The sequence below is a fragment of the Crinia signifera genome, chromosome 1 (genome assembly GCF_055691185.1).
Source record: "Crinia signifera chromosome 1, ASM5569118v1, whole genome shotgun sequence".
Lineage (NCBI taxonomy): Eukaryota > Metazoa > Chordata > Amphibia > Anura > Myobatrachidae > Crinia > Crinia signifera.
Genome location: NC_139217.1, coordinates 11,200,357 through 11,223,866, shown reverse-complemented (window position 1 = coordinate 11,223,866; position 23,510 = coordinate 11,200,357). Strand labels below are relative to the sequence as shown.

The following is a 23,510-nucleotide window of genomic DNA, read 5'->3' as shown; positions in this document are numbered from 1 at the left end:
GTAATGCCCATTACACATAATGCCACACACCGTAATGCCAATTAAACAATGCCCATTACACATAATGCCAACACCACAATGCCCATCACACATATTGCCACACACCGTAATGCCAAGTAAACAATGCCCATTACACATAATGCCAACACCACAATGCCCATCACACATATTGCCAGCAACGTAATGCCCATTACACATAATGCCACACACCGTAATGCCAAGTAAACAATGCCCATTACACATAATGCCAACACCACAATGCCCATCACACATATTGCCAGCAACGTAATGCCCATTACACATAATGCCACACACCGTAATGCCAATTAAACAATGCCCATTACACATAATGCCAATTATACATATTGCCACACCGTAATGCCAAATAAACATAATGGCACACACCGTAATGCCAATTAAACAATGCCCATTACACATAATGCCAACACCACAATGCCCATTACACATATTGCCACACACCGTAACGCCAATTAAACATAATACCACACACCGTAATGCCAATTAAACAATGCCCATTACACATAATGCCAGTTAAACAAACCCATTACACAATGCCAATTACACATATTGCCACACCGTAATGCCAGTTAAACAATGCCCATTACACATAATGCCAATTACACATATTGCCACACCGTAATGCCAAATAAACATAATGCCACACAACGTAATGCCAATTAAACAATGCCCATTACACATAATGCCAACACCACAATGCCCATTACACATATTGCCACACACCGTAACGCCAATTAAACAATGCCCATTACACATAATGCCAATTACACATATTGCCACACCGTAATGCCAATTAAACATAATGCCAACACCGCAATGCCCATTACACATATTGCCACACACCGTAATGCCCATCACACATAATGCCAGCAACGTAATGCCCATTTCACATAATGCCAATTAAACAATGCCCATTACACATAATGCCAACACCACAATGCCCATTACACATATTGCCACACACCGTAACGCCAATTAAACAATGCCCATTACACATAATGCCAATTACACATATTGCCACACCGTAATGCCAATTAAACATAATGCCAACACCGCAATGCCCATTACACATATTGCCACACACCGTAATGCCCATCACACATAATGCCAGCAACGTAATGCCCATTTCACATAATGCCAATTAAACAATGCCCATTACACATAATGCCAACCCCACAATGCCCATTACACATATTGCCACACACCGTAACGCCAATTAAACATAATGCCACACACTGTAATGCCAATTAAACAATGCCCATTACACATAATGCCAATTAAACAATACCCATTACACATAATGCCAACACCACAATGCCCATTACACATATTGCCACACACCGCAATGCCAATTAAACATAATGCCAATTAAACAATCCCCATTACACATATGCCAACACCGCAATGCCCATTACACATATTGCAATACACTGTAATGCCCAATAAACATATATTTGCCTGCTTTAACCCATGGAGTGCCACTGTTTGTTCATTACAGAACAACCCCCCCCCCCCCCCCCCCCCAGAATATCTATATCTACAGTATAAGCAATGTACTTACAAGACAGGCAGGGTCAGCTCGAGCTCAGCCTCCATGAGCTCCTCCAGGGCCTACATGCAGCTTCCCCTGGCAGACCTGGTGCAGTGCCACCCGCGCTCCCGCCGGCGGCCTCCACAGGTAAACTGTCCCCCCCCAGGTAAATACTCGTTGCCTAGGGGTTCCTTTTAAACAGCGCGCCAGCGCTACCCGAAGCCGCACTTCCGGGTAGCGCTGGCCGCGCTGTCATCCTCTGACATACACTAGAGGTACAGCAGTACCTCTAGTGTCTGTCTCCTCCAAGGCGGTGGCCATTTTTGAAGGGGCCGTCGCCATACATGGAGACTGTCACCTGTGTATGGCAGCAGGACCCAGAGACAGCAGCAGCCGGGCAATCCACACGGCCCAGCCCAGCCACTACATACCGGCCCAGCCCGCCCCTGCATAATTGTCAGGACAATTCATAATAACATATCTTCCAACATGACCCTCTCCAGGAGGACACAATGCTCTGCTCCTGGGCTTACCTGGTAATGTATGATTGCCAGCACCTGTGGTGACACCTTTCTTATCAGTTACCTAGCTCCTCACAGGTGCTGGCAATCATACATTATCCATACCTCCCAGCATGCCCCTCTCCAGGAGGACACAAGGCTCTGTTCCTGGGCTTCCCTGGTAATGTATGATTGCCAGCACCTGTGGTGACACCTTTCTTGTCAGTTACCTAGCTCCCCACAGGTGCTGGCAATCCTACATTATCCATACCTCCCAGCATGCCCCTCTCCAGGAGGACACAATGCTCTGCTCCTGCACTTCCCTCTTGGTGTATGATTGCTATCACCTGTGGTGAAGCACCTATCTCACCAATTAACCTGTTCAACACAGGTGATGGTAATCCTACATGAGACGGAAGTGCAGGAGCAGAGCATTGTGTTCCTCCTGGAGAGGGCAATCCACCCCCACCTATTATTTTTGTCTTACTTAAATTCACCTATTTTTTTAAATCGAAAAATAGCCTATATATATATATATATATATATATATATATATATATATATATATATATATATATATATATAAAATCACATGAGGATGAGGTGTATATGTAGGTGTAATGACTACGGTCCTCCAGTCTGCGTGATCATAGAGAGTAGAATAGTGGTTGCAACAGAGCTATAGGTTCATCTCTCACTGTGTGATTGGTAGCGTTAACTGTCACTCAGGAGAGTGCTGCTGTATGATTGGCTAAGGTGAGTGTCTTCTCAGGTTGGTGCCGCCCCCATGTGATCGGCTGCGCAGTGAGGAGAGGAGACAACGAGGGCGCCATGGTAAGTGCTGGCAACCGGGTAGTGTGTGAGGGGAAGCCGCCGGGAGGATGTGTTCTCTGTATGCCGGCAGCAGCAGGGTCGCACCGCACGGCTCCGGGTCTCCGTTATTAATGTACTGTGTGTAATACTTCCGGTATAACTGCCTGCAGCCATTCCTCTCCCTTCCTGTATCCCGTACTGACCCTCTACACCCCCATATATCCTATACTGACCCTCTACACCCCCTTACTGACCCCATATATCCTATGCTGACCCTCTACACCCCCTTACTGACCCCATATATCCTATACTGACCCTCTACACCCCCTTACTGACCCCATATATCCTATATTGACCCTCTACACCCCCATACAGACCCCATATATCCTATACTGACCCTCTACACCCCCTTACTGACCCCATATATCCTGTACTGACCCTCTACACCCCCTTACTGACCCCATATATCCTATACTGACCCTCTACACCCCCTTACTGACCCCATATATCCTATACTGACCCACTACACCCCCTTACTGACCCCATATATCCTATACTAACCCTGTACACCCCCTTACTGACCCCATATATCCTATACTAACCCTGTACACCCCCATACTGACCCCATATATCCTATACTAACCCTGTACACCCCCATACTGACCCCATATATCCTATACCCTCTACACCCCCTTACTGACCCCATATATCCTATACTGACCCTCTACACCCCCTTACTGACCCCATATATCCTATACTGACCTTCTACACCCCCATACTGACCCCATATATCCTATACTGACCCTCTACACCCCCATACTGACCCCATATATCCTATACTAACCCACTACACCCGCTTACTGACCCCATATATCCTATACTGACCCACTACACCCCCATACTGACCCCATATATCCTATACTGACCCACTACACCCCCATACTGACCCCATATATCCTATACTGACCCACTACACCCGCTTACTGACCCCATATATCCTATACTGACCCTCTACACCCCCTTACTGACCCCATATATCCTATACTGACCCTCTACACCCCCATACTGACCCCATATATCCTATACTGACCCTCTACACCCCTATACTGACCCCATATATCCTATACTGACCCTCTACACCCCCTTACTGACCCCATATATCCTATACTGACCCTCTACACCCCCTTACTGACCCCATATATCCTATACTGACCCACTACACCCCCTTACTGACCCCATATATCCTATACTGACCCACTACACCCCCTTACTGACCCCATATATCCTATACTGACCCGCTACCACCCGTACTGACCCCATATATTCTATACTGACCCCATATATCATATACTGACCCTCTACACCCCCATGCTGACCCCATATATCCTATACTGACCCTCTCCACCCCCATACTGTCCCGCTACCCCCCGTACTGACCCCCATATATCCTATACTGACCCTCTACACCCCCTTACTGACCCCATATATCCTATACTGACCCCATATATCCGATACTGACCCTCTACACCCCCATACTGACCCCATATATCCGATACTGACCCTCTACACCCCCATACTGACCCCATATATCCTATACTGACCCTCTACATCCCCATACTGACCTGCTACCCCCTACTGACCCGATATATCCTATACTGACCGCATATATCCTATACTGACCCGCTAACCCCCCGTACTGACCCCATATATCCCATACTGACTCGCTACCCCCCGTACTGACCCCATATATCCTATAATGACCCTCTACACCCCCATACTGACCCGCTACCCCCGTACTGACCCCACATATCCTATACTGACACCATATATCCTGTACTGACCCGCTACCCCCTGTACTGACCCCATATATCCTATACTGACCCGCTACCCCCTGTACTGACCCCATATATCCTATACTGACCCGCTACCCCCTTTACTAACCCCATATATCCTATACTGACCCACTACACCCCCATACTGGCCCCATATCCTATACTGACCTGCTACACCCCCTTACTGACCCCATATATCCTATACTGACCCGCTACCCCACTTACTGACCCCGTATATCCTATACTGACCCTCTACACCCCCATACTGACCCCATATACCCTATACTGACCCGCTACACCCCTTACTGACCCATATATCCTATACTGACCCACTACAGCCCCATACTGACTCCATATATCCTATACTGACCCGCTACACCCCCGTACTGACCGCATATAACCTATACTGACCCGCTACCCCCATAATGACCGGCTACCACCGTACTGACCCCATTTATCCTATTCTGACCCCATATATCCCATACTGACCCGATACACCCCTTACTGACCTCATATATCCTATACTGACCCGCTACACCCCCATACTGACCCCATGTATCCTATACTGACCCTCTACACCCCCATACTGACCCGCTACCCCCCATACTGACCCCATGTATCCTATACTCACCCGCTGCCCCCTGTACTGACCCCATATATACTATACTGACCCGCTACACGCCATTACTGACCCCGTATATCCTATACTGACCCACTACACCCTATACTGACCCGCTACACCCCCGTACTGACCCCATATATCCTATACTGACCCGCTACCCCGTAGTGACCCCATATATCCTATACTGACCCGCTGCACCCCCATACTGACCCCATATATCCTATACTGACCCGCTACCCCCTGTACTGACCCCATATATCTTATACTGACCCCATATATCCTATACTGACCCTCTACACCCCCATACTGACCCCATCTATCCGATACTGACCCTCTACACCCCCATACTGACCCGCTACCCTCGTACTGACCCCATATATCCTATACTGAACCACTACACCCCCTTACTGACCCCATATATCCCATACTGACCCTCTACACCCCCATACTGACCCGCCACACCCTCATACTGACCCGTTACCCCCGTACTGACCCCATATATCCTATACTGACCCGCTACCCCGTAGTGACCCCATATATCCTATACTGACCCGCTGCACCCCCATACTGACCTCATATATCCTATACTGACCCGCTACCTGCCTACTGACCCCATATATTCTACACTGACCCCATATATCCCATACTGACCCTCTACACCCCCATACTGACCCTCTACACCCCCATACTGACCCTATATATCCTATACTGACCCGCTACACCCCCATACTGACCCGTTACCCCCGTACTGACCCCATATATCCTATACTGACCCGCTACCCCATAGTGACCCCATATATCCTATACTGACCCGCTGCACCCCCATACTGACCCCATATATCCTATACTGACCCGCTACCTACCTACTGACCCCATATATTTTACACTGACCCCATATATCCTATACTGACCCCATATATCCCATACTGACCCTCTACAGCCCCATACTGACCCGCTACCCCCATACTGACCCCATATATCCTATACTGGCCCCATATATCCTACACTGACCCGCTACCCCCCGAACTGACCCCATATATCCTACACTGACCCGCTACCCCCCGTACTGACCCCATATATCCTATACTGACCCGCTACCCCCCGTACTGACCCCATATATCCTATACTGACCCGCTACCCCCGTACTGAGCCCATATATCCTATACTGACCCTCTACACCCCCATACTGACCCGCTACCCCCCGAACTGACCCCATATATCCTATACTGACCCACTACACCCCTATACTGACCCACTACACCCCCCTTACTGACCCCATATATCCTATACAGACCCTCTACACCCCCATACAGACTCGCTACATCCCCTTACTGACCCACTACACCCAATACTGACCCACTACCCCCCGTACTGACCCCATATATCCTATACTGACCCGCTACCCCCCCGTACTGACCCCATATATCCTATACTGACCCGCTACCCTCCGTACTGACTTCATATATCCTATACTGACCCTCTACACCCCCTTTGTGACCCCATATATCCTATACTAACCCTCTATACCCCCATACTGACCCGCTTCCCTCCGTACTGACCCCATATAGCCTGTACTGACCCTCTACACCCCCATACTGACCCGCTATCCTTTACTTTATTTGTACTGTATTTTTGTTATTTATTCAATGTTATGCCAAGTTTTGTCTCCCTGTATTGTTCCTTTGTACGGCGCTGCGAAACACTTGTGGCGCCTTATAAATAAAATTATAATAATAATAATAATAATATCCCCCGTACTGACCTCATATACCCCATACTGACCCTTTACATCCCATACTGACCCGCTACCCTCCGTACTGACCCCATATATATCCTATACTAACCCTATACACCCCATACTGACCCATTACCCCCATACTAACCCCATATATCCTATAGTGATCCGCTACACCCCATTACTGACCCACTAACCCCCTTACTGACCCACTAAAGCCAATACTGACCCACTACCCCCCCGTACTGACCCCATATATCCTATACTAACCCTCTATACCCCATACTGACCCGCTACCCCCTGTACTGACCCCATATATTCTATACTGACCCGCTACCCCCGTACTGACCTCAAATATCCTATACTGACCCTCTACACCCCCTTTCTGACCCCATATATCCTATACTAACCCTCTACACCCCCATACTGACCCGCTACCCTCTGTACTGACTCCATATATCCTATACTGACCATCTACACCCCCATACTGACCCGCTACACCCCCTTACTGACCCCATATATCATATACTGACCCTCTACACCTTCATACTGACCCGCTACACCCCATTCCTGACCCCATATATTCTATTCTGACCCTCTACACCCCCATACTGGTCAGCTACCCTCCATACTGACTCCATATATCCTATACTGACCCACTCCACCCCATACTGACCCGCTACCCCCCATACTGACCCCATATATCCTGTACTGATCCTCTACACTCCCATACTGACCCGTTACTACTTGTACTGACCCCATATATCCTATACTGACCCGCTACCCTCCGTACTGACTCCATATATCCTATACTGACCCGCTTCCCCCTGTACTGACCCCATATATCCTATACGGACCCTCTACACCCCCATACTGACCCGCTAAACCCTTTACTGACCCCATATATCCTGTACTGACCCTCTACACCCCTATACTGACCCGCTACCCCTATACTGACCCCATATATCCTATACTGACCCGCTACCCCTGTACTGACCCCATATATCCTATACTGACCCACTACACCCCCATACTGACCCCATATATCCTATACTGACCCTCTACACCCCCATACTGACCCTATATATCCGATACTGGCCCTCTACACCCCTTTACTGACCCCATATATCCTATGCTGACCCTCTACACCCCCATACTGACCCGCTACCCCCGTACTGACCCCATATATCCTATACTGACCCTCTACACCCCCATACTTAGTGTTCCCCCTAGGAATTATGGGGAGCAGGGCGCTGGTTTGGCGGAACGGGCAAGCCGACGTCACGGCAGGGGGCGTGCCCGGGCCGCCGCGTCACGGCGGGGGGCGTGCCCGGGCCGCCGCGTCACGCTAGGGGGCGTGCCCGGGCCGCCGCGTCACGCTAGGGGGCGTGCCCGGGCCGCCGCGTCACGCTAGGGGGCGTGCCCGGGCCGCCGCGTCACGCTAGGGGGCGTGCCCGGGCCGCCGCGTCACGCTAGGGGGCGTGCCCGGGCCGCCGCGTCACGCTAGGGGGCGTGCCCGGGCCGCCGCGTCACGCTAGGGGGCGTGCCCGGGCCGCCGCGTCACGCTAGGGGGCGTGCCCGGGCCGCCGCGTCACGCTAGGGGGCGTGCCCGGGCCGCCGCGTCAATACAGGAGGCGTGCCCGGGTCGCCGCATCACCCAGGAGGCGTGCCCGGGCCGCCGCATCGATGAAGAGGCTTGCCCGGCCATGACTACGTCACTGAGCTGCCGGGACGTAGCCATGGCCGGGCAAGCCCCCTTCAGCGATGCGACGGCCCGGGCACTCCGGCGGGCAAAATGCAGGCTGATTTAGCGGGGCGCTGCTAATGGGGCAGGGCGCATTTTGCCCTTTAAAAATCGGACAGGTCCCCTGAAATAGTGACACCTAGATCCCTCTCTTCCTCAGTAGTTTCCATTATAGTGCCATTTATACTATATTTTGTGTTTAGATTTGTGTTGAGACCCAAGTGCATGATTTTGAATTGTTTGGCATTAAACTGCAGTTGCCATGCTCTTGACCATTCCTCTAATCTATCTAGATCATCAATCATTTGTTTTATCCCTCCTTGTGTGTCTACCCTGTCCAAGTACAGATCCCTGGGGTACCCCACTTGTAACCTTTCCCTCCTTTGACTGACTGTACTTCGTTTACTACAACTCTCTGTTTTCTGTCCTGCAACCACGTTCTTATCCATTCAACTAACTTAAAATCCAATCCCAAGCTTTCAAGTTTATTTAACAGTCTGCGATGTGGGACAGTGTCAAAAGCCTTACTAACGTGTAGATAAGCTACATCTACAGCCCCACCATGATCTATTACTTTAGTCGGTACTTGTGTAGTTTCATGGCGCCGTGCGTCTGAGTCCCCTTGCGGGGCTCCCTTCGCTCGCCCATGCTGCGGGCTCGGTGGCTCGCTACGCTCGCCACGCTATCTAAAATCAACTACATGCCAACATGGATAGTGGGGGGTATGAACTATCCATGTTGGCATGAGTTAAGTTAGTTTATTTTAGATAGTTTGCCGAGCGTACAAACAGGAAGTAGCACAGCGCCATGCTGGCGCCGTGAAACTACAGGAGTACCCTTTAGTCACCCAGTCAAAAAAGTTAAAAAACTCAATAAGATTTGTTTGACATGGTCTTCGCCCAGTAAACCCATGCTGTTTTGGATCCTATAAATTGCTGGTTTTGAGATACTCTACAATTCTTTGTTTTAAGAATGTTTCCATCAATTTCCCTACTACTGATGTAAGGCTCACTGGTCGATAGTTGCTTACCTCTTCCTTTCTTCCACTTTTGTGCAGTGGGACTACATTCGCTGTTTTTCAGTCCTCTGGGATTACTCCAGTAGCTAGTGACTGGATGAATAATTCTATTATTGCTTTTACCAGCTCCGCTTTAAGCTCTTTTAGTATCCTTGGCTGTATCCCATCTGGCCCCATTGATTTATCCACTTTCAGTTTTGAGAGTTCTGTGAGGACTTTCTCCTCTGTAAATGTACTTGTTTCTCCCTCAGTTTTCTGACCCCTGTATCCCATACTGACCCGCTACACCCCCTTACTGACCCCATATACCCCATAACAACCCGTGAAACCCCCCTTACTGACCCCATATATCCCATACTGACCTGCTACACCCCCTAACTGACCCCATACTGACCTGCTACACCCCCTTCATTACAACCCCAACTGACCCTGCTACACCACCGATAACCTGCTTATAAACCATCACACCCCTCCCTACTGCACCATCTACTGACCCCATTACAGCCCCAACTGACCCTGCTATACCCCAAATAACCTGCTTATAAACCATCACACCCCTCCTTACTGCACCATCTACTGACCCCATTACATCCCCACTGACCCTGCAATACCACCAATAACCTGCTTATAAACCATCACACCCCTCCAGACTAAACCATCACACCCCTCCAGACTGAACCAATAACCTGGTTATAAACCTTCACACCCCTCCCTACTGCCCCATCTACTGACCCCATTACAGCCCCGACTGACCTTGCTATACCCCAATAACCTGCTTATAATTCATCACACCCCTCCCTACTGAACCACCTGACCCCATTACAGCCCCAAGTGACCCTGCTATACCCCAAATAACTTGTTTATAAACATCACACCCCTCCCTACTGCACCATCTACTGACCCCATTACAACCCCAACTGACTCTGCTATACCCCCAATATCCTGCTTATAAACCATCAAACCCTTACCTACTGCACCATCTACTGACCCCGTTACAGCCCCAACTGACCCTGCTATACCCCAAATAACTTGCTTATAAACCATCACACCCCTCCCTACTGAACCATCTACTGACCCCATTACAGCCCCAACTGACCCTGCTATACCCCAAATTACCTGCTTATAAACCATCACACCCCTCCCTACTGCACCATCTAATGACCCTATTACAGCCCCAACTGATCCTGCTATACCCCCAATAACCTGCTCATACACCATCTCACCCCTCCTCACTGCACCATCTAGTGACCCCATTACAGCCCAACTGACCCTGCTATACCCCAATAACCTGCTTATAAACCATCACACCCCTCCCTACTGCACCATCTACTGACCCCATTACAGCCCCAATAACCTGCTTATAATCCATCACACCCCTCCTTACTGAACCACCTGACCCCATTACAGCCCCAACTGACCCTGCTATACCCCCAAATAACCTGCTTATAAACCATCACACCCCTCCAGACTGAACCAATAACCTGCTAATAAACCTTCACACTCCTTCCTACTGCCCCATCTACTGACCCCATTACAGCCCCCACTGACCTTGCTATACCCAAATAACCTACTTATAAACCATCACACCCCTCCCTACTGCACCATCTACTGACCCCATTACAGCCCCAACTGACCCTTATATACCCCCAATTAACCTGCTTATAAACCATCACACCCCCAACTGACCCTGCTATACCCCAATAACCTGCTTATAAACCATCACACCCCTCCCTACTGCACCATCTACTGACCCCATTACAGCCCCAACTAACCCTGCTATTCCCCAATAGCCTGCTTATAATCAATCACACCTCTCCCTACTGACCCCTTTAGAACCCCTACTGACCCTGCTATACCCCAAATAACCTGCTTATAAACCATCAAACCCTTACCTACTGCACCATCTACTGACCCCATTACAGCCCCAACTGACCCTGCTATACCCCAAATAACCTGCTAATAAACCATCACACCCCTCCTTACTGCACCATCTACTGACCCCATTACATCCCCACTGACCCTGTAATACCACCAATAACCTGCTTATAATCAATCACACCCCTCCAGATTGAACATCACACCCCTCCAGACTGAACCAATAACCTGCTTATAAACCTTCACACCTCTCCCTACTGCACCATCTACTGCCCCCATTACAGCCCCAACTGACCCTGCTATACCCCAAATAACCTGCTTATAAACCATCACACCCCTCCCTACTGAACCATCTACTGACCCATTACAGCCCAACTGACCCTGCTATACCCCAAAAAAACCTGCTTATAACCCATCACACCCCTCCTAACTGCACCATCTACTGACCCCATTACAGCCCCAACTAACCCTTTTATACCCCCAATTAACCTGCTTTATAAACCATCACACCCCTCCCTACTGCACCATTTACTAACCCCATTACAACCCCAACTGACCCTGCTATACTCCCAATAACCTGCTTATAAACCATCACACCCTTACCTACTGCACCCTCTACTGACCCCATTACAGCCCCAACTGACCCTTATATACCCCCAATTAACCTGCTTATAAACCATCACACCCCCAACTGACCCTGCTATACCCCAATAACCTGCTTATAAACCATCACACCCCTCCCTACTGCACCATCTACTGACCCCATTACAACCACAACTGACCCTGCTATACCCCAATATCCTGCTTATAAACCATCAAACCCTTACCTACTGCACCAGCTACTGACCCCATTACAGCCCCAACTGACCCTGCTATACAACAAATTACCTGCTTATAAACCATCACACCCCTCCTCACTGCACCATCTACTGACCCCATTACAGCCCCAACTGACCTTGCTATACCCCAATAACCTGCTTATAATCCATAACACCCCTCCTTACTGAACCACCTGACCCCATTACAGACCCATCTGACCCTGCTATACCCCAAATAACCTGCTAATAAACCATCACACCCCTCCTTACTGCACCATCTACTGACCCCATTACATCCCCAGTGACCCTGCAATACCACCAATAACCTGCTTATAAACCATCACACCCCTCCCTACTGCACCATCTACTGACCCCATTACATCCCCAGTGACCCTGCAATACCACCAATAACCTACTTATAAACCATCACACCCCTACAGACTGAACCAATAACCTGCTTATAAACCTTCACACCCTTCCCTACTGCACCATCTAGTGACCCCATTACAGCCCCTAATGACCCTGCTATACCCCCAATAACCTGCTTATACACCCCTTACTACTGCACCATCTACTTACCCCATTACAGCCCAAATGACCCTGATATACCCCCAATTAACCTGCTTATAAACCATCACACCCCCAACTGACCCTGCTATACCCCAATAACCTGCTTATAAACCATCAAACCCCTCCCTACTCCACAATCTACTGACCCCATTACAGCCCAACTGACCCTGCTATACCCCAATAACCTGCTTATAAACCATCACACCCCTCCCTACTGCACCATCTACTGACCCCATTACATCCCCAACTGACCCTGCTATACCCCAATAACCTGCTTATACACCATCACACCCCTCCCTACTGCACCATCTACTGACCCCATTACAGCCCAACTGACCCTGGTATACCCCAAATAACCTGCTTATACATCATCATACCCCTCCCTACTGCACCATCTACTGACCCCATTACATTCCCAACTGACCCTGCTATAACCCAATATCCTGCTTATACACCATCACACCCCTCCCTACTGAACCACCTGACCCCATTACAGCCCCAACTGACCCTGCTATACCCCAATAACCTGCTTATAATCCATCACACCCCTCCCTACTCCACAATCTACTGACCCCATTACAGCCCCAACTGACCCTGCTATACCCCCAATAACCTGCTTATAAAACATCACACCCCTCCCTACTGCACCATCTACTGACCCCATTACATCCCCAACTGACCCTGCTATACCCCAATAACCTGCTTATAAACAATCACACCCCTCCCTACTGCACCATCTACTGACCCCATTACATCCCCACTGACCCTGCTATAACCCAATATCCTGCTTATACACCATCACACCCCTCCCTACTGAACCACCTGACCCCATTACAGCCCCAACTGACCCTGCTATACCCCAATAACCTGCTTATAAATAATCACACCCCTCCATACTGCACAATCACACTCTCCTCACTATAACCCCAACTGACCCACTAACTACTATTTATTATTACCAGTTATTATATAGCGCACACATATTCCGCAGCGCTGTACAGAGATTATTATTACCAGTTATTATATAGCGCACACATATTCCGCAGCGCTGTACAGAGAATATTACCAGTTATTTATATAGCGCACACATATTCCACAGCGCTTTACAGAGAATATTATTACCAGTTATTTATATAGCGCACACATATTCCGCAGCGCTGTACGGATACTATTATTACCAGTTATTATATAGCACACACATATTCCACAGCGCTGTACAGAGAATATTATTACCAGTTATTATATAGCGCACACATATTCCACAACGCTGTACAGAGAATATTACCAGTTATTTATATAGTGCACGCATATTCCGCAGCGCTGTACAGAGAATATTATTACCAGTTATTTATATTGTGCGCACATATTCCGCAGCGCTGTACAGAGAATATTATCACCAGTTATTATATGGCGCACACATATTCCGCAGCGCTGTACAGAGAATATTATTACCAGTTATTTATATAGCGCACACATATTCCACAGCGATGTACCGAGACTATTATTACCAGTTATTTATATAGCGCACACATATTCCACAGCGATGTACCGAGACTATTATTACCAGTTATTATATAGCACACACATATTCCACAGCGCTGTACAGAGAACATTATTACCAGTTATTATATAGTGCACACATATTCCGCAGCGCTGTACAGAGAATATTATTACCAGTTATTATATAGCGCACACATATTCCACAGCGATGTACCGAGACTATTATTACCAGTTATTATATAGCGCACACATATTCCGCAGCGCTGTACAGACTATTATTACCAGTTATTATATAGCGCACACTTATTCCGCAGCGCTGTACAGAGACTATTATTACCAGTTATTATATAGCGCACACATATTCCACAGCGCTGTACAGAGACTATTATTACCAGTTATTATATAGCGCACACATATTCCACAGCGCTGTATAGAGACTATTATTACAAGTTATTTATATAGCGCACACATATTCCGCAGCACTGTACAGAGATTATTATTACCAGTTATTGATATAGCGCATACATATTCTGCAGTGCTGTACAGAGAATATTATTACCAGTTATTATACAGTGCACACATATTCCACAGCACTGTACAGACTATATATTATTACCAGTTATTATATAGCGCACACATATTCTGCAGCGCTGTACAGAGACTCACATCAGTCCCTGTCCCAGTGGAGTTTACAATCTATATTCCCTACCACATGTACATGCACACACAGACATTCTAGGGTTAACTTTTTTGGGAGCCAATTAATGTACCAGTATATTTTTGGGAATGTGGGAGGAATCCGGAGTACCCGGAGGAAACCCACGCAAGCACAGGGAGAAAATACAAACTCCACACAGTTAGGGCCATAGTGGGAATGGAACCCATGACCTCAGCTCTCAGAACTCTAACCATTACACCATCCATACAGCCCCATCACTAGCTACTGACCACACTAGAACCCCAACTGACCTGCCATTGAGCCGCAGCCCACCCCACTGACTCTTTGTCCTTCACCAGGTTGTGCTGCACCTGCTGTTTGAGGATTTCACCGGCTATGCCCTATACAAAGTGAAGGATGTGGAGATTGACATGCTGCTTACTGAGGTATACTATGCGGTGTTAGTGTGTGTGTGTGTGTGTGTGTGTGTGTGTGTATGTATGTATATATATATATATATATAATTAGTATTTGGAGCTCCAACCGCGCACAGTCACAGGGAGAATGAAAATGTGCTTCTCCTTTTTTAGAGGTATGTCTGCAGCCTTTTCTCCCAATGAGCCAGACCACGGCTCACAGGTGTCCCAATCACATATGCAGAAAGAGAGAGAATGGCGCAACCAGGTCAGTGATCATAGAAAATTTTACTGGAGAAATAAATAACTGACATACATGGTAAAAAGCAGCAAACAGCTTGCCCAACAAGTAAGATCCTTCAGAGGCCACCGGGAATCGGCGGAAGCCGGGACTCAGTTTCCCACCGTCGGTGCCTCTTTGCTCGGACCAGGAGAGACCTGTTCAGGTCTGTGCACAATGCCGTGAAGGTAGCCACGCCTCTACGCGTTTCGTCACGTGTGGGACTTCGTCAGGGACTCCACTAGACCACCGGGACCGGAGCGCAGGCCAGGATGTGGGGGACATCCATTTTACACAAGGCTCCTGACGAAGTCCCACCCGTGACGAAACGCGTAGAGGCGTGGCTACCTTCACGGCATTGTGCACAGACCTGAACAGGTCTCTCCTGGTCCGAGCAAAGAGGCACCGACGGTGGGAAACTGAGTCCCGGCTTCCGCCGATTCCTGGTGGCCTCTGAAGAATCTTACTTGTTGGGCAAGCTGTTTGCTGCTTTTTACCATGTATGTCAGTTATTTATTTGTACAGTAAAATTTTCTATGATCACTGACCTGGTTGCGCCATTCTCTCTCTTTCTGCATATATATATATATATATATATATATATATATATATATATATATATATATAGATATATAGATATATAGATATATAGATATATAGATATATAGATATATAGATATATAGATATATATATATATAGATATATCTCTATCTCTATGTCTATCTCTATCAATCACTTACCGGTCTTCTGGAATAAACAGTTCTTTAATCCATCTCACTAAATCAATTTAAAGTGCAATGTGCATGACAGTGGGCCATGAGTTGTTGAGCACCCTCTCTCTTAAAAAGGAGTGTGCTCAACAACAGTGATAGTTTTGAAAGAATACAGAGGGTTGACACTTCTGGATTGGAAAGTAAACTTGTGGCTCAAACTGTAAGTATATTCTCGTAACACAACAACATGGATTAAATAATACAATTTCCTTTTCAGGGTCCATGGGTCCCACAGGCGACATCGGGGTTGTAGGTGGATCCAGGGGTCCAAGGCACCAATCAGCGAAGCTTTTTGTAAGTTTCCCAGAATGCCCGGGCCCTCTCCTCTATAACCCCGCCTCCAGGCTCCTGCAGCTCAGTTTTTGTTTGGTGCCTGCAGGAAGCAGACGCACCTTTTTATCAGCAGGGATTACCTCACTGAGGTAATCCCATAAGAAGCTGCTATATTTTTCTATTTTTTACATTTACTTATTTTTTACACTTTGCGGCTGGGGCTGCTCCCCGCCGTCAATCATCTGATGGTGGCGCGAGCAGCCGCATCACTCCTGCTGGCGCCGACATTCCACCCACGACCTCGGTCAAGCGGGGTAGCCCGGTGGAGGGGAGACAGCGCCTAGCACCGCGGAATCTCCTCCAGGCACCGTGGCCGGCGTCCAGGAGCAGGTAAGGCTCTCATAGAGAGCACAAACCGCTGCCATGCTGCGCGCTGTGGGAGACAGCCGCAGCAGCTGGCGTGGACACTGGCCCTCGAGTCAGGGACTCCACTAGACCACCGGGACCGGAGCGCAGGCCAGGATGTGGGGGACATCCATTTTACACAAGGCTCCATTTTACCTGGTGGGGGAAGACCAGCAAGGGGAGGTGGCGCGTAGCCTGCAGTCCCTCCCCCAGCTTTGGCGCCATTCTCCTCTGAGATAGCCGCTCTATTAACTGCATTAACCCTGTGCCCGCCCCTCCTTCTCTCAGACCAGTGCCATTTCTACAGGCACAGTAGTCCTTCATAGAGAGGGCACAGTCTCCCCTGTGAAACCATTTACTGACTAAGTGATCGCTTTCACAGCCACCCTAAATCCCCCTTACTCCATTAGAGTTCAAGCGGTTGATACAGGGTGTGACAGCATTTATAGGCTGTGGCTGTATGTAAACGCTTGTGTATGTGACTGTAATGTGCTAGTTCTTTTACTTTCACTTTCTGTCAGTATTTCTGCACTGTCCTCTGTATTTCTCTCATCTTCTGAGGAGGATGACAGAGGTTTAATCCTCTAGGGCAGGGCTGGGCAATTGCGGCCCTCCAGATGTTGATGAACTACACATCCCAGGATGCTTTGCATTAGTTTTGCTATGTGGCCATGCTGAAACTGATGCAAGGCATGCTGGTATGTGTAGTTCATCCACATCTGGAGGCCGCAATTGCCCAGCCCTGCTCTAGGGTCACATACACTCAGTGATATCACTCTAGGTTTTCCTCTGTTATATATACCTATTGTGCACTGTAACCCCCCATTTTGGTTTTGTTTGCATTATATCCAAACGGGGGTACAACCAGACAGAGTTTCTAAAGCTCCTGTCCTGCAAGAGCTGTGCTGCAGGCCTGTCTAACAGGATGTCTTCCAGGACGGGTTATATGCTATTCACTTTATCCCACCCTGGCCAGTCCTCTGCCACAGTGGTTTCCCTCAACCTCCCTGGGCAGCCTAACAACAGTTACTAGGCAACCTTTTGGATTGCCTTTCACCCCCCATTGCACCCTCTGTAGTCCAGCCCCCTCCACCTTGGGTGGATGCCCTGTCGACCTCGGTGCAGATCTGGCAGCAGTTTTCGGTAGCTAGGCAACACCTGCTACCTGACGCTGCACTACCTAATAGGTTTCTGTTAACACCATTGCTCTCTGTAGCACAGGATGACACAGATCATATTGGGGATAATAATGTTAATGCTGAGGATGACATCAATATTGATGATGACCAGGATGATGAAGCTATGCCTACAGACACTCCTGCTTCAAAGCAGAAACAACTGATGTGGCAGCTCTCATTCATGCAATCCGTGGGTGTTAATGTCAGACTTGGTGGAGCCTGAACCTACTGCTAAAACCAGATATGGTTTTAATAAACGCAGAAACTAATTCTAATTCCCTCATTCAGACCACTCGATGGTAATCAGGAGGGATTAGCGGGCACTACCTTTCTCAGGTTTGTGAACCACGATTCTCCCTTGGTTGATTCTAATGTGTCCTTCAATACTGCCGGTCACTACAGGATCGATATTAAAAGTGTTTGAAACACTCCCTAAGGGCCATATCCCCAGTCACTGGGACGGACCTACCTTAGCATGACTAAAGACATTTTACCATGGGTACATGTCCTAGAAGACGAAGTTACCTGACACCTCTGAGGACGCTAAGTTATGTGTACATCACATTAAACAAGCAGCATTATATATACATAGGAGCTATATCAGATGCTGGCACTTTAGTGCCTAGGCATCCACCAGCTTCATTCAGACAAGCTGCATCATTTGGCTAAAACTATATAAAGCGGACCTGGAGTCCTGGTAGACCTTGGAACTTATACCTTTTAAGGGTGAAAATTCATTTGGGGAAAGAGCTTAACAAGTTTGTGGCCTCTCTGACAGCTGCCAAATCGGTGTGTCTATCCACAGCTCTACCACAAAAAAGAAAGCCTGAGATCAGTCCTATTCTAGGACCAATCATGCCATCAAGGCAAGCCCAAGCATGGGCCGCTACAGGCTCCTGCCAATCCCGGCAAACCTTCTGCATGACGGGCCTTCCGCAGGGGGACCCCCAAGTGGGAGGCAGACTTCTCATCTTTCTCATCTGCAGCCATACCACACTGGATAGGACATATCTCCTCCGATTTTACCAACTAAACAGTGTTGGGCCTGGTTAGTACTTGTATGGGAGTCCACATGGGAACACCAGGTGCTGTAGCAATACCAGTGGCTATCCATAACAAAGGATGCCTGGGTAAAGGAAGTTGTGTCCCAGGGGTACTCCATCTCGTTCAAAAAGGCCTCTCTCACGCAAGTTATTTTGCACGGGTCTACCTCACAATCCAGACAAAGCAGAACAATTACTAAAAATCATAAAAAGGTCTGCTACTGTCTCGAGTCATTATTCAAGTCCCTCATCACAAGAGAGGACTCTGCTACTACTCGTCTTTGGTCCTGGTTCCAAAACGGAACTTACAGGCCAATTCTAAACCTGAAGTCACTCAACAAAGTGGTGAAGGTTTCAAAGTTTTGGATGGAAACTTTAAGGTCAATAATCCTATCCCTGGAACTGGGGGATTGCATGGTCTCCCTGGACTCAGGTTTGCTATTAAAATCGTCATTTTCCATTCCAGGCTCTTCCATTCGGCTTAGCCACAGCCCCCAGGATTTTCACAAAAATCATGGTAATTATGGCAGAACATCTTCACCGTCTGGGTATCTGAGTTTTTCCATACATGGATGACCTACTATTGATGGCCAAGTCCCAAGTAGTGCTGTTATCTCACCTACAGATAACAATCAGGACACTCCCAACATCACGGTTGGCTCCTCAACTGGGAGAAATCATCGCTCATCCTCTCACAGCAAATGCGGCATTTGGGGACCTCTCCTGGACACTCAGTCATTGAGGATGTCTCTTCTCAGGGACAAGTACAATTCCCTGCAACACCAAATATAGTTGTTTCTTGCAGAGTCCCAGAGTCTCAAGCTACTGGGCAATGAAAATCTTGGGCCTGATGGTGTCAACGTTCGACATGGTGAAGAGGGCACAGTTTCATTCTCGCCCCCTCCAACGCCTCATTCTGGCAAAATGGGACGGACAATATCAGGTCCACATTGCTCAAGTCGACGTCCCTTCTGGTTCAAAGAGTGGACGATCCTCACTTACGAAACCAGCCTTCGAGGCTGGGGGACGTTAGTAGAATCCCGATCCTTGCAAGGCGTGTGGACCAATCCAAAAACACGTCTCTCCATCAACGTGTTGGAGCTTCGGGCAGCTTACAACGCCCTAATCCGCTCTCAGGACCTTCTTCAGGAGAACCCGGTCCAGATCAGATCGGACAATGCCACGACTGTGGTCTACATAAATTACCAGGGAGATCCTCGCAGCACTGCTGCTCTCCAAGAAGTCTCCAGGATCTTCTCCTGGGCGAAACAGCACCTTCTGGATCTGACTGCAATCTTCATCCCAGAAGTTCTAAATTGGGAGGCAGATTCCCTAAACCGACACGACATCCATCTGGGGAAGTGGTCACTCCATCCAGAGGTGTTCGCCCTCCTCAAAGACCGTTGGGACCTACCAGACATGGACTTAATGGTGTTCAGACACAACAAAGAAGTGTCAACATTCGGGTCGAGGTACAGGGATTCAAGTCAGCTTCACGGATGCCCTAGCAGTTCCATGGAATTATCATCTTCCTTATGCCTTTCCACCAAGATCCATGATTCCCAGGGTAATCAGGTTATTCAAACAGGAAGGCGGGAATCTCATCCTGATAGCTCCAGCCTGGCCACGCAGGCACTGGTATGTGGACCTTCAACAAATGTCCTCCCAACCACCCAACTCTTTGGGTGGATTTACAGAGTCGGGGACCTTGCCAGCGCCTGTCTTTGACGGCGTGGCGCTTGAAATTACTTTACTGAAAAGTAACGGTTTTTCGTCCAAAATAGCCAAGACCATGATTCAGGCGCACAAGCCAGCATCATCTAGAATTTATTACCAGATATGGCACACCTACTTTACGTGGTGTACGGCTAGGAAGTTTGATCCAAAGGTTTTCAAGGTAGCCAGAATTGTGGCATTCCTACAAAAGTTTCTGGACATTGGAGTAAGACTGGCGTCTTTGAAAATCCAAGTCTCAACCTTATCCATCTGGTTCCAGAGGAAATTAACCTTCTTACCGGAGGTACGTACATTCCTACAAGGGGTGATTCATATTCACCTCCATATGTTCCTCCTACAACTCCGTGGGACTTGTCACTCGTGCTGCAGGCTTTAATCAAGCCTTCTTTCGAGCCGCTACAAGCGGCGGATTTCAAAGAGTTGACAGCCAAGACAGTATTTGTCTTGGCCATTGCTTCCGCCAGATATGTCGGTGCTTTCATGTAAATCCTCTCCTCATATTTCATCCTGATAAGGATGTTGAGAACTAAAACATCGCACCTTCCAAAGGCGGTCTCCAAATTCCACATCAATCAGGAGATTGTGATTCCAGCATTTAACACGGAATATCTCTTTGCAGAGGAACGCTTATTGGATGTGGTCAGGGCTCTGACCATTTACATTGACCGTACTAAGATGGTCAGAAAATCTAACTCCCTTTTCGTGCTTTATGGATTCCACAAAAAGGGTTGGCCAGCAAGCAAACGGACTATTGTTCGCTGGATCTGCATAGCTATTCAAAAGACTTATTAGCAGGCTAATCTGCCTTTTCCTCCTTCCATCAAAGCACACTCTTCCAGAGCGGTTGGCCTATTGTGGGCAGCACGCCAAGGTGCTTCTGCCGAACAGCTGTGCGAGGCTGCAAAGTGGTCATCTGTCCATACCTTCATAAAGTTCTATGCTTTTGACACGTTCGCCTCCCAGGATGCCTCCTTTGGTCGTCGGGTACTTCTAACACCTCAGGCAAATTCCCTCCCTTGAAATACGGCTTTGAGACATCCCCGATGGACCCTGAAAAGGAAAAGGGAAGTTATGGTAGACCTACATTTGTTAACTTCCTTTCCTTGAAGTCCATGGGAACCACAGGGCACCCTCCCTTCCAATTTGTTCCTGAGGTATCCCCACTGTGACCTTTAACGACCATAGTCTTGTTCATGTACCGTGATATGTATGTATGAGTACTTGGGCATGTGTTCTCTCTGTCCTCCTTCTTTTCTCCGCTTCCTGCTTATGGCTTGTTACCAAAACTGAGCTGTAGGAACCTGGAGGCGGGGTTATAGGGGAGAGGGCCCGGGCATTAGGGGAAACTTACAAGAAGCTTCGCTGATTGGTGCCTCGGACCCCTGGATTCGCCTACAACCCCGATGTCCCCTGTGGTTCCCATGGACTTCAAGGAAAGGAAGTTAACAAAGGTAGGTCTACCATAACTTTCCTTATTTTATTAAAAGAGAAGATTGCGCACTCCAGAAAGCCTTGTATATATTTTTATGTTAACATTTCATGTCTTAATCTCTTTGAATTCTTGTATTGAAGAAATCAGAAGTGTAAAAGTCAACGCGTTTCATCTCTTCACGAGACTTCATCAGGGGGAAACATTTGTGGGCATATTTCTTCTTTTTTGTTATTTTCTTTTTTTTTTTTAATATTGCATTGTTTAATCTACTTTGTGTTATGAGAATATATTTACAATTTGAAACGCAAGCTTAAGAGTTGGGTATTAACCCCAATTTTTTAACTATTACAGTTGTTGAGCACCCTCTTTATTTTATTTCTAATGTTGTATGTTGAGTCTATTTAACAGGAAGCTCATTGCCCCCCCCCCCCCCCTTCTCCCTTTGTTTAATATCTATAAGAAGCGCATTATGTTTAATATCTATAAGAAGCGCAGGATGAGGGTATTTCTAGCAGAAAGTGAACAACTCACTTCTTGAAGTTGATGTGTTGGAAGCAAAAGTATCTGAGCGGCTTTGACACGTTGTTATGGCAAGATATCTGGGTCAGAGCGTCTCCACAGTGGGAGATTTTCTTGGGTGTTCCCGATATGAGGGGCTAGTACCTGCCAACAGATGTGCCAGGATGGACTGAGTGATTCCCGCTTTGGTATGTATTA

General features: G+C 47.9%; 1 protein-coding gene across 1 annotated transcript in view; it reads left to right on the top strand.

Annotated features, from left to right (window-relative positions):
• The first annotated feature begins 2,776 nt into the window (after positions 1–2,776).
• LOC146061612 (uncharacterized) overlaps positions 2,777–23,510 on the top strand; it is a 447,354-nt gene continuing 426,620 nt past the window's right edge. Inside the window, exons 1-2 of the mRNA XM_083174479.1 lie at positions 2,777–2,904; positions 15,615–15,701. Of these exons, the coding sequence (XP_083030605.1) occupies positions 2,902–2,904; positions 15,615–15,701 (90 nt within the window). The 5' untranslated portion in view covers positions 2,777–2,901. The remainder of the gene's footprint in view (positions 2,905–15,614; positions 15,702–23,510) is intronic.